General features: G+C 30.3%; 1 protein-coding gene across 1 annotated transcript in view; it reads right to left on the minus strand.

The window, feature by feature from the left end:
* Positions 1-673: 673 nt before the first annotated feature.
* LOC123292779 overlaps positions 674-13,574 on the minus strand; it is an 83,299-nt gene continuing 70,398 nt past the window's right edge. Inside the window, exon 7 of the mRNA XM_044873493.1 lies at positions 674-1,269. Coding sequence (XP_044729428.1) covers positions 674-1,269 — 596 coding nt within the window. The remainder of the gene's footprint in view (positions 1,270-13,574) is intronic.

Here is a 13,574-nt window from a genome sequence, read left to right on the forward strand (position 1 = left end):
AAAACTGTGACCGTGCAGATTTGGGGTATACTTAAGGTGTTTCAGGTAATTATAATATTGGCGAAGTAAGTAGAATTCCACAAATTAATAGAAAGAATAATATGAATATGTAACATACCCAGTAATATTTTGTTTTATTTATTTATTTATTACTTTTTTTGGAATTGACTTTTTTAATCAATATATTTTTAATATTAAATTTTTTATAAATCTATCTTTAATTAGAATATGCCTACATTACACGTTTTGCATCTTTGCATTTAGTTTTTTTATATTAAAGTAAACGGTTTTAAATTGGAAAGCGATGGATATTTTTAGAAATTTTTTGGGACGGTATTTTTGTTTCTTTAAATTAATTTATATCTAGTTTTTTTTGGGAATGTAAAATAGCCAATTATGAAAATTAAACGATACGATGTAATTTTTAATTAAACGATACTGTGTCTTAATTCAAAATTAATTCTTAAGTATCTTTTTAAATCTTTTAGCGTCCCAAATAACGTTTTCTAAATAAGCTTCGTCAATCACTGGGGATTATAATCATTCTCAAGCTGCTTTGATCATTTGATGAAAAAGAAGTAAATTATAAAATTTTCGTATTGCTTCGATTAATTTTCGAGTAGTTTATTTGTAATTTTATAATTTCCTTCAATTAAAGCTGTATAAAATCAATTTAAAATGAAAAATCCAAAGCACAATCCATATTATAATCATCGAATCCAGTACAGTCTTCAGGAATATGCGACGTAGTTGTTGGCAAATGTGGATGGTGCCCAACACTAGCACTCATATCTGTAGCATATACACCTGCAGATCCTGCTGCAGTAGTTAAATCATAACATCCTGTTGTCATCATACCATTCGTAGAGAATGCACCTGTAGTCCATCCTAAACCATGACCCCAATTAAAGATTGTACCGCCCATTATTAAGCCACTTGCATAATCATCCAGATGTTGGGCATTACGTGGCTGAGAATGATTTTCATTGTTAATTGATGATGAAGTTGATGTGGACGATATCCTGCTGCTATTACTGTTTATAATTGAGCCATGCTGCAGATGATGTTTTGGGGTAACTGAATTGTGCTTTTGTTGTAAGAGTGGATGTGTATGCAATGGAGGTAAAGGAGGCGGTTCAGGACTTGTAATTCGTGTCGTTGACGTTGATGTCTTATGGTTAACTGGTTGTATTCGTTCGTAACTAGGTAGACTTGATTCTGATGGTGGCTGTGGTGAAATTACGTTTAGTAGACGAGAATGTGATGATGCTGAAACAAAAAAAAAATTTGATGAGTTTTATACATTTATTACAGGTCCGTTTCTTATACAGTGTGTCCCCGGATAGAGGTAATTATACTTGTAAATTTTCTTATTTTGCATTTTTAGAAAACAAGTCATTCTTTTTTGCTTATTCTGAAAAGTATGTAGGAATATTTAAAACTTCTCAATAATATATAGGGTAGCCCAAAATTTGGTATCACTATTTTTTTTTTTTGGTAAACTATCCATCCTTTTTATAGGTTGACAATATGTTACTAAGAAAAGTTGCTTGAAATTTACAATTATGACTCTATACAAAATATTAAGAAGATCCGTGTACTTTAACTGTTTTATTTGTTTAGTGAACTTTTTAAAAGACATTCATTTGCAAATTGAATTATTATTACTTAATAAAAAGTTTTAATCAAATTTAAGTTACAAATTTTGTTATTTAATTAGAAAACATATAACAATAAACAATGCGACAAATTTTGGCTTTAATAGTTTTTGTTTCTCGGCTCTGTATTAGTAGGTAGTAGCTTAAATAAAGGTCGGGGTATCAAAAATTTATACTCATGACATGGATAAAACAATTAAGATTTAATTTGTTCTCATTCTGTCGAATCTTAACCAAAAAAGAACTTAAACGAATGAAATTTTCGAAATTAAAAAAAAAAAAATCGTAAAATATATACCTAGTGCATAATAGAAATGTATTTTAAATTTTACAAACGGTTTTTGATCGCTTATGAGATTGTCACACAACTATAATAAGGGTTAAAATACATGTTCTGGCGATGTTTCAAACACTTTTTTTTGTTAGGTTAGGTTAGGTTATATTGGCTGCCCACAAGAGTAGTGTTTCACCGAGGCTACGAGGCAACCCCGCCTCGCCACGATCTCTCGGGTCAAAATTTTAAGCCTCGTTACTAACCGAGCTGAGGCGAGGTATATTGAACCAAAATGTTCACCCCCCCTATCTAAATTATATTTAATATTTTAGGAAAAATATTTAGTTATTAAATATTATATAGAAAATACTAAATAAATAATAAATGATTTAAAATAAAATAAAAAATACTATAGATAAAAAATAAAAAATAAAATAATAATAAATACTATACTAGAAAATTTTTAAATTATTTTTTGTTTCTATAAGTTCACAATAAAATATAGTATTATTTAATTACTACAATATTATCATATTATAATAAAATAATATAAATAATAATATTTACAGAAATAGAAATTAGAATTGTTTATTCTCATAATCTCAATATCTCATTCAAAAGATAATATCATTTTAGTATTGAGATTTTATAATAAAAAGACAGGAAAACAATTAGACACAAAGAGAGAGTTTAACCTGGATACCACAATCGTATAGGTACATGATTGTGCTTAATACTTTTATTTTGTAAGGTCATATTTTTTTTGAATTTAATGTTTTCATTCCAAGAGTCATAAAAATTTGGAAAATAAGCAACTTATATTTCTTATATTTCGTGTTTTAAAGACATTTGTTTTCAAATAAGTTTTTTTTAACCATATTATGCCATATTATGTACATTCATGAAAATGAAGTCAAAGATGGTAATAATTTTACCTCTGCCGAGGCGAGACTAGTCAACATTCTATCTCGGCCGAGGTCGAAGCATATCAAAATCTCGCCTCGTCTCGTATCCTGTGAAACACAAGAGACACAAAAGACACACTAAGGCCATAGGTCCTATTGTGATACCATATATGTTATCAGCTATTCAATTTTTTGGAGAGGCTGAGTGCACCTTCTTTCTTCATGCATATATTTTTTTTTCTGACGGGAATCGAGATCGCTTTTCTAGACACACCACATACGGAATTGGCTATGCATTTTATTGTTGTTATAATGAGAAGATTATTAAATAAAATCAGTAAATTGGTTCGAAATTTTACACAAACACCCTGTTTAGTAAAATATCGAATAGCTTCTCCGTAATAAGTCCGGGATGTAAATAATCGCTTGTGAAAAACGGCCCGAGAATATAAAGAAACTAAAAATGATGGTCAAGTCTAAAGTTTGTAGACAAAGCTCAATGAAAAATTTAAAAATCAGACCCAATGTCTAGAGTTTGATTTCCGGTTGATTTCTGCTAAACATGCAAACAAACACAGTATAACACTTCATTTTATAAAAAAATTTAAGTGTAAAATTTATTTATAAGAAATTTATTTTAAAGTTTTTATTTTTTTATTTTATAAATTAAATTCTGTAATAATTTCCTATTTTCTTTTCAAAATTTTTTTTTCCATGTTAATTTAAATTTAGTGTTTATATATACATTTATATAGGAACAATATTCTGTATGTAGGGTAATATGTTGTGCCTAAAGTACAATGTACCTTGAATCATTCTGTGGTTTCTGGACAGGTACCTCTTGCTATTTTTAACCCTCGAACTAAAAAAAAGTTTGACCGCTATGTGTTTGTGTCTGTGTGTTTGCCTGTCTGTGGCATAGTACCGCCTAAGCGGATAAACCGATTTTAATTTTTTTAGTTTCATTTGAAAGGTAATTTAACGGAGTGAGCTATGTTTCATGTGTGAGATTTGTACGCGAAAAAACTAAAAAATTGGCGATGATCTTCAAAATCGATTCAGTTTGGAAAAGGCATGACATATAATTTTGACATATAAATAATTACTATGGAAATGAATGGTTAAATAAATATGGCTTAATTCATTTCGAAAAGTGAAATGGTAAAATAATAGGTAATTCAAAATAATAATTCAAAGAACAAAGCCAACTCAAATATTTCAATTTCAATTAAAATATTTCCAAAACATTTTCCCAAAAAATGATAGCTCTCTAAGTATCCTTTTCATCTCATCCGATGTCCTTGGCCATCACTTTGATATTGATTTAAGAAGGAGTTTTGTAAGTTTAAAATGTTAATCTGTGCATCTGTGTGTTTTTCAGTGGCATCGTAGCCCCTAAACGGTTGAACCGATTTGATTGAGAACATTTTATAGCTAAGTTTCCAAAAATCGGTTTACAAAGAATAAATCGCATTTGTCGGTGGTTTTTTAAATTTTAAAAATTTCAGTTGTTAAAAACACATTAATGTTTTTGGTCACTACACCTTCCCTTATTATTGAAATGATGGTAAACAGTAACTGTACACAAAACGATACAACATGATTAATGATATTATTTTTATAATGTGAAAAAAAATACATAAATAAAAAAATGTCGTATATAAAAGTGTTTTTCACTGACTGGAAATTTCATTGGGGTTCGTTTAGCACATTTTTATTAAACATAAAATTTTAATGCCATTTGTATGAGTATAATAAATTTACGGAATTAATTTAATTTGCGATCATTAAACATTTATTAGTAACACTTTGCTTAATAATAGTTTTTTCGATTTTCCGGAGAGTTCGAAGTATTTTGTTAATTTGACTTTATTTCTGATCGACTGGTGAAAACCGCATCTTTCTAGCATGTATAGAATAGACGTACTTTGGGGGGGGGGGGGGGTTGCAATGAAAAAGTTTGTGATTTTTCCTGTATGTTTCAAAAAATTTCGCGTCGAATGCCAAAAACCGCATCTTTCTATCATTTCGAGAAATCCTTTAGAGAATCCTTATATTGCTATTGCTTGGGCTATATTGCATTAAAGATTATGTAAAAGAATAACTTTGTGACTGGCATATCAACGCACAGCTAAAACTCCTTGGACCATATAAATTTACATGTGCGTTTTTTTTTTGCACTAAATTATAGATGATACTAAGGAAGTATTTTTGAAAATTTAGCTCTTAAGGTCATGGAAAACTGATGGAAGTTTTTGTATACATTAATATACATTGGATACACCTATAGACTACATTATCAGCGGGTAACATAGGCTGTATTTTATTTTCAAAAAATTTAGGACTCACATCAAAAAATTAAAACCAACGAAATTAGTCGGTATAAGTGAACGCAAATGAAGTGAAATTTTAGAACGCACTGGTCTTTGTATTTAAAATTGTAGTTGCCCAGCAAAGAAGGGGAGTTATACATAGAAAACGTAGGCAATAAATTTTACTATATAAATAAAAAGTACAAACCTTCGTTTTCAATATAAAAAAATCCTTACTTAATTGCACTAATAAACACAGTAAACTTAAATTGAATGACACGGTAATTCGAGAGCGGCAACAATAATAACCGGCATCCGTAAGAGCAGGTAGATTAAGGCTTACAAAATATGCGGAGGGCGAGATTGACGTAACTCTTAAGTGACCTGTTTGACATGGAGTGGTTATCCAACTACACCAAGAAACAACTTTTAATGCAAAACAAAAAAGTTGTGTTTTCTGAATTTTTCCAGAAATTTGATATAGATACTCCACTGTGCATTGTAGGAAATTGATTAGTTAGGTATTTCTCTTTGTGAGTGCACTTTTTTCTTTCTACTTCCCTTCATAAAGATATTTTTTCAGTGTATTAAAACCGGCATCTTTAAAGGATTGATCATATTTTTCTGAATTATTTATTCTATTGTACGTTGGACTGACATTTTAATTAAAAAGCAGTGTTATGGATCGAAAACATAAATGAACTAAAATCTAGTTATTTCTTTGATGAAAGGTATAGAGTACCAAACATACCTATATATTTATTTATTTAGCACTCATATAAGACAACAATAACTAAAATCAACAATAATTTCAACGAACTATTCGACTTGATATCATAAAAGCTTCTCACGTACAAAATATACTCGTATATACAAAATATTTTGTGTAACTAACTTTTTGTTAGACATATTTTAAATACTATAGCATATATATGTTATCCAAGCAAGGTGTTCTATAATTTACTGAAGAACTATTAACTTCTTCATATTACAGTAACTTTATACATTACAGTCTGCATCAGATCGGGTAGTTCTGATTTATCGCAGACTTATGATGTTATTCCAATGAATAATCCTAGTTTGTGATCTCGAGCGCTGAACGCAACTTTGTCAAAAATCGAAAAATCCGTGAAAATTTCGAAAATTTGGCGATTATAACCCTAAAGGACTAGTTTTTTGATGAAACTTTTTCAAAACGTTTTTAAACTAGACTAAATTTGCTACAATATGAGATGAGAATGGATTCTGAAGATCCAATACTTTCCGAGATAAATTCTTTCAAAATTTATCGACGTAATTTTATACATCAAAGCTGACGTCAAATCCTGTAGTTTTGATTTTTTGATTAGCAGACTTGTTTATGATGTTGTCTCAATGAATAATCCAAGTTTGTGACCTCGAGCGACGAACACAACTTTGTCAAAAATCGCAAAACCCGTAAAAGTTTTAGCTTTTTTTCAGATTTTTTCGATTATTAGTAGTTCCATTTACCTCTGTTGGAGTGTGCTAGTGTTGTTCTGGGTCAAAATTATTTCAAAACGATATAATATTGCAAAAGGATTTATCTCGGAAACTATTGGGTTTGCAGAGATGATTCTAGCCTCATATTGTAGAAAATTGGTATTTAGTCTACTATAAAACAAAAAATACTTCAAAAACTACCCGTTTAGGGTTAAACAGCCAAAATCTGAAAAAGCTGGAATTTACACGGGTTTTTTAGATTTTTGACAAAGTCGCGTTCGTCGCTCGAGGTTACAAACTTGGATTATTCACTGGGACAACATCATAAACAAGTCTCCTAAAAATCAGAACTATCAGATTTGACGTTAGTTCTGATATATAATGTAACATCGATAAATTTTTCTCTTAGTCTTTATGTCGGAAAGTATTGGGTCTGCAGACTCCATTCTCATCTCAAATTGTAGCAAATTTAGTCTATTTTAAAAACGTTCTGAAAAGATTTTATCAAAAAACTACTGATTTAGGGTTTTAATCACTAAAATCCAAAATTTTCAGGGATTTTTCAATTTTTGACAAAGTTGCGTTCAGCGCTCGAGGCCACAATCTTGGATTATTTATTAGACCAACACCATAAACAAGTCTACAAAAAGTCGGAACTAGTGGATTTGATACAGACTACCCCCTACTAGCAAACGACAAGGTTACTGTACTATCAGTGATATGACCGATATACATGCTGTATTTGCTGTAACTTTAGAGTTTAAGAAATTTACGTATTATTTAATTAATATGAGTATTTATTCTTTGAACTAGTACATTAATATTGTTTAGTTAGAAGAATTTTTAGAATTACATATTTATTCACATTTTACATTATAGAAAAGTATATCCATAGTAATTTGACAAACAAAAGTGAATCATTCCACATGCCTTGATTTTTGGTATTTTTGTAGACGGCTGGACCGATTTCGATGAAATTTTTTGTGTGAGTTCAAGGGGATTGGAGAATGGTTTAGATTTACCATTCGGTCCACTACAACTGTTTTTAAGGGTTCCACACCAAAAAAATGAAATTTCATTAAATGGTGGGAGCGCATATAAATCATATCACATTATGTATACTATGTGTACTATGTATTTTTAATAGTATTCAGGTATTGTCAATAGGCATTTATTAGAGCCATATGCGAGCGCAGCGAGCTCTAATATCAAAGGTCAGGCCAAAGGTCGAAGGTCAGGCCACTCCAATAAATAGGAGTTAAATTGGGGTTTAGCGGGATGGGTTTAGCGGACAGGCTAAACGTAGTATAGGTATTGATGAATTGGAGTTACGTTTTTACGGGACAACGTCCGTCGGGGCCGCTAGTATATTATAAATGCGAAAGTAAGCATATTTGTTTGTTTGTTCCGCTTTTACTCTTTAACTAGCGAATGGTTTTTAATGAAAAGTGTACAGCAATATATAGCTGATATATTACTGTGACACATGACCTATAATTTATAAAGATATATTAAAAAAAATAAAAAAAATTTAATTTAATTTGACATTTGAAATTACCATAAATTACAGATTTCTGTAAAAATAGTCAATATAAAATATTTCAAGGCCATCTTCTCTGATAAACTCAATGAATAATTACTATTATACATTTAAAAAAATTATACATTTTACCTGTTTTAAACAATCCCCACCATTATTTCGAGTGTTATAGAAAAGGGATAAGCGGGAGCAATCTTTATCAATCTTTACTTTTAAACCCAGGTGGGTATCACTCTAGTCATTTAATATATAACACTGAGTCAGATTATAAAGACGAACGAAAAAGCTTTTTAATAAATATCAATCTGAGGCCTAATTTCCGAGATAATTAACCAAATTAATTAATAAAAAAATAACAAAATTTTTTCTTTAACCGAATACATAGAAATAGAAGATAGGGTTCAATATAAATTTAAAAAAGTGAAATGGATAATTTGATAACTAAATGCCACGATAAAGACAACAACAATAAGGCAACAAGAACAACAATTGCTGTCATTATCGTTGCATTCAATTATCAAATTATCTATTTCACTTTTAAATATTCATCAAACCCTCTCATCTTTATCGAAATTTGGTTCAGAAGTTTTTCGTTCGTCTTAAGAAGCTTCTTCAGGAGTGAAAAGTTCTGCAGTCAATTATAGAACACCTGGTATAAGGGTAGCAAAATTATGTAAATATATTGAAAACTAAAAGCTTTTTGTCAAAATTCTTTGAACACATGAATGATGAATAGTCATGAGATAAACGTGTATTGAATACATAAGCAAATCTAACTTTCTGCGTGAAATTAGGAAGAAGAAAATTTTCGTGTAATTAAAATTTAGAATAACCTGAAAAACATGAGTATGTAGTTTCGGCATTTTCAGTTAAATGATATCATGGTGGTCGTATAGCTAACATTCTAGAGGTCGATAAATTACAATTACATTACGGTAGATGATGAATAGAAATTTAACAGAAATTAATGAAGAGTACTGAGATATCGGACCATCACTTCTCGTCGGGATGCTATGAATATATCTATTGTCTTAAATTTGTTAGGGTACTGAACTAAAGCTGCCGCCAGGTCACGACAGTGCGTAGATCGACCTAAACACTTGTTAAACATTGAATCGGTGTTTGAGGAGTTTGGAAATTTTTGTAGCACTAAATTAAAATTTACAAACACCACCATGCTTTTGGCGCTTTCGGTTGCATAATGCCCTGATGATCTAAAAGGTTGTAGTCTAAAGGCAAACAAGTTGGCGGACCGGCGACACAATATTTGGTGCATAGAAATTTGTCATGACTGTAATGTTAGTTGCATTATAAGTATGTATGTATGTGTGTGTGTATGTATATTGTAAAATTATAAGCACATACTAGAGAAAACACTGCGTGATAAATTATAAATGTACTAGCAGTGAGCTACTCGCTTCGCTGGGAAACTTCAATTTTAAATACTTAGATTATTTTGTTAAAACCTTCACTTCATATGCCGTCACTTATCCGACCCTCCTTTTGTTGACAATTTCGTCGATTTTATTATTTTGGTGCGGAACTCAAATTATTTTGAAAATAGCCCATGTTACTCGCTGATAATGAAGCTTTCAATAGGTGAAACAATTTTTCAAATCGGTTTATTATCTTTTACCTACATTCAGTTCATATCCTATGTTGCTTTCACCTTTCTAAATGAACACCTGTTTTGCATTATTGCTCTAATTTCAGTTTCACATTGTAGAGAAGAAATTTTCTGTTTTACCCCTATTTTACACCCTTTGGGGTAAACTTTTCACAAACTTTAAATGTCATAAATATTGAATGCTTTAAAAATGCCGTAATTTCCATACAAGCTCACATTCCCTATTTCAATCCTTTACAGACCTTTTTACATTGCATTAAAAAGTAGTCTATGTCCTTTCTAGATAGGCTCTAGACTATCTCTGTACCAAATTTGATTTTAATCGATTCAGTAGGTTATGCGTGATTGCGTAACAGACAGAGAGACTATTTTATTTTTTTCGCATTTATAATATTAGTAAGAATAGGATAGGAAGGATAATATTTGTTTACGTCACCGGATTTCGTAAGAATAAATATGATATGTTGAGTGCAACAGATTTACTATCTTACGCTTTTATTTTCCTTAGTTTATAACCTAACAATGTTTGTCAGTCAAATCGTAATTAAGCGCATTCTCAAACTGTGCATTTCGACTTGTTATTGACTCAAACTAAATGCTCCAAATTGTTTACGATATATCGCCGGTTTATAATATTACTAGCTTTATTATAAACTAACGACTCTTAAATAATCAAGACGCATACATACAACAAGCTGGACTAGTCAACAAGTAAGTTGATGGACAAATCAAAAAATGTGTATTCAAGCCTGACATCAATTCGTAGGTGGAAACTTAAAATTTAAGAGCTACACAAGTTTTCACACATTTTTATAAATAGATTAGTGGAAAATAAAATGTAAAATTCTAATTTTGACATTGGGAACCGCTCCAATAGGTGTATTTGCTTGAAGAAGAAATTCACTTAAGTTTTCATAAAGTCAATCCGCTTTCGGACTACCTTTATTACAACATTTTTGTTGTACAGGCAAAAAATAATCCTATTTTATTCTAATAAAATTTAAAAAAAGTCAGTATTATAAACGCATGGATTATATAACTGCAAGTATTATGTAACCTAATGCACTTATAGGCAGATTATAACTCGGCTAATACTTACAACATTTAAACCCAGAATGAATGACAAGTTTGTATGAGTCGAATTAACATGGAAAATATTTAGGAAAGGTATTAGGGTCCAAACACTTACATTGTTTTTAGGTACAAAATTGTAGGTTTTAAAGTTTTATAAACTATTGTTTTAACGTGGTAGCGTGACAAGCGAGTTTCGTAATAAATACGATTCTGAAAAATTTTAATGGTCTTAATAGTACCTTAAGTAATTTCACGGATTTGTTTAACACTTATTTAAGAAGTCTGTTGAGCCCATAGAAACTAGACAATTTCAACTGCTTGCAAATGCTTCAGCTTCGCTCAAGCCGGCAAATACCTCTATTAATATTAGTCTAGCAAAAAATGGACTCATAATTTTTAGAAAAATTAAATTTCCACTTTAAAACTAATCGAGAAATTTAAAGTTTGGTATTTGTCTGTAAAAATGATACCTTGACGTCATAATATTGTTTGGTAATCACATTTTTTTTTTATTACAATTTTTCCCCTGACAGGGAAGTCAATAACTTTTTACCCAATGATAGATACAATATAATCGCAACTAGAAAAAAGGTTTGCTGGAATGAATTATGTTTTGAAAACTTATAAAACGAAACTTTTAAACAAGAAGCTGATCTGTATTCCAAAACTTCCTCAAAGGACGTATTATCTTCTTTTCTTTCTGCCCGGTCGATATTTCAAAAAAGATCAGTTTAATAAACGGTGTCAAAAAGAGAAAGAAACGGGATAATTCTTGATCATTCAGAATTTGTCATTGTCGTCGAGTTATCCGGATGTGTGCACAGTAATTCTGATGTTCCTAACTATCCCTGTCATTATTGCGAAAGCTGAGCGAACTTTCTCTAAATTAAAATTAATCAAAAAAAGAGCGTAGCTCAATGGGACAAGATTGATTCAGTAAGTTAGTGAGACTATCAATCGAAAATGAAAGAGCGCGCAAGATTAAGTTCAATTAAATAACAAATGAATTTGCTACCATAAATTCTCGAAAAAATAGGTTTTGGTTATAAGTTTTTGCATTTTTATGTAACGAAATGTTTTGAAAGTGCTTGTAAAACATTGCGAGTATATCATGAGTATCATAACTATTTCTACAAGTTAGTACAAGATGTTAATAAAATTTTTGGGATCGGCAAAAAACTGATATTTTTCTTTACATTTCCGTAATATTAAGTATTATAACGAGTGATTAATGGGTAAGGCCTCCAAGTTTGGTTTTTTGTCGGAGCCTTTTCAGCTTCAACTTCGGCCCTTTTGCTAGTCATAAATAAAATCTTTTAAAAAATAAAGTTTGAAAATTCATGATTTTTCATGTGTCGTGGATCTTACATGTAAAATTACTTGAATTTTTAATTAGCTTAAGTAACAAAAACACATCCTGCCGGGGCTCGATCCATGAATGTTTTCATCATTCAATTGGATTGCTTAGCCAAATAACAAACATTTATGTTGGGCGTCACCAGTAGGAGACAGTTAGAGGTAGCTTCTTCCCCCTCCCCTCAGTCACTCTGTCTCTTGCAGTGAATTAACTAATTGAATTACGTATATGTTATATATGTATAATACTTTTCGATTATTATTTGACAAATACTTAATATTTATGTCATACAAGTTGCTTAGTTACTAATTTTTTAAGTAAACTATAACATTGATCGTTTCATTAAACATTTATTGTTTATTAACAAATAGAATCATTTGCGTCACTAACTCATGCGTTACTAATGATATTTGGCACCTAAGAAACACATTCCATGAGATTCCATCTTTTACTGAACCAATAGTTAATAAATAAATAATATGAATTGCCTCTAATGTTTGTTATGAAACGGTTACTAAACCCCATCATTATTTTTTGTAAATTTCAATAATATTCCATTAACAATATAGTTTATTTAGTCAATAATATTCTAATATAACTCGGGCTTTATATTTCGCTTTATTAGAGACTAGGAACTATGGTTCTATACCACATAATGTAGGAATGTTTTAGAATGGATATTGATCCAAACTTCATATATGTAATATACAGAAGAGGTATGTACCATTTCCACCTCTGCCTCTCCCTTGTTGGAACATTTTGTTTATAAATTGTTTTGTATATTAAAGTCAGTAACAAACAGAAATTGTATTTTGTCTGTGACCTACATGAACAATATTTTATCAAATAACAATAAATTTATCTCTTTTAATTTACATGTATTCAAATTTTTCAACTTAATCAGTCAAAACACAAACTATCTAAGTCTCTCAGTTTTATTAAAACTTGAAATTCAATTGAAGAGACTTTATTTAGAATTTTTTCAAAGCTCAAACGAAAAGTTTTTCTGTATGGAAAAAAGCAATAATTGGTATTTCGATTATTTGCTCTTTATGAAAATCGAATATTTCGTAACACTGTGCTACAGTGATTTCGCACTTTTCAAGTGGTCCAGCATACTTTGTAGGTCTTGGTGAGTACATTGTGAAAATGTGTTTCAAAATTGTCTTACACCTCCAAATTGAGAAAAGATCGTTCTCGTGCGGGGTGCTACTTAAACAATTTTAACTTCGAGAATTATGAACCGATTTTCGATTGTTTAATGGCTTTGAAATCCTATCTTTTTGTAAACAAGAAAATTTGCCTCTCATCATGATATCGATATCGTGCCATGTTAGGATTGTGCATATGATATCAATATATCATT

Source organism: Chrysoperla carnea, chromosome 2 (assembly GCF_905475395.1).
Source record: "Chrysoperla carnea chromosome 2, inChrCarn1.1, whole genome shotgun sequence".
Taxonomy (NCBI): Eukaryota; Metazoa; Arthropoda; class Insecta; order Neuroptera; family Chrysopidae; genus Chrysoperla; species Chrysoperla carnea.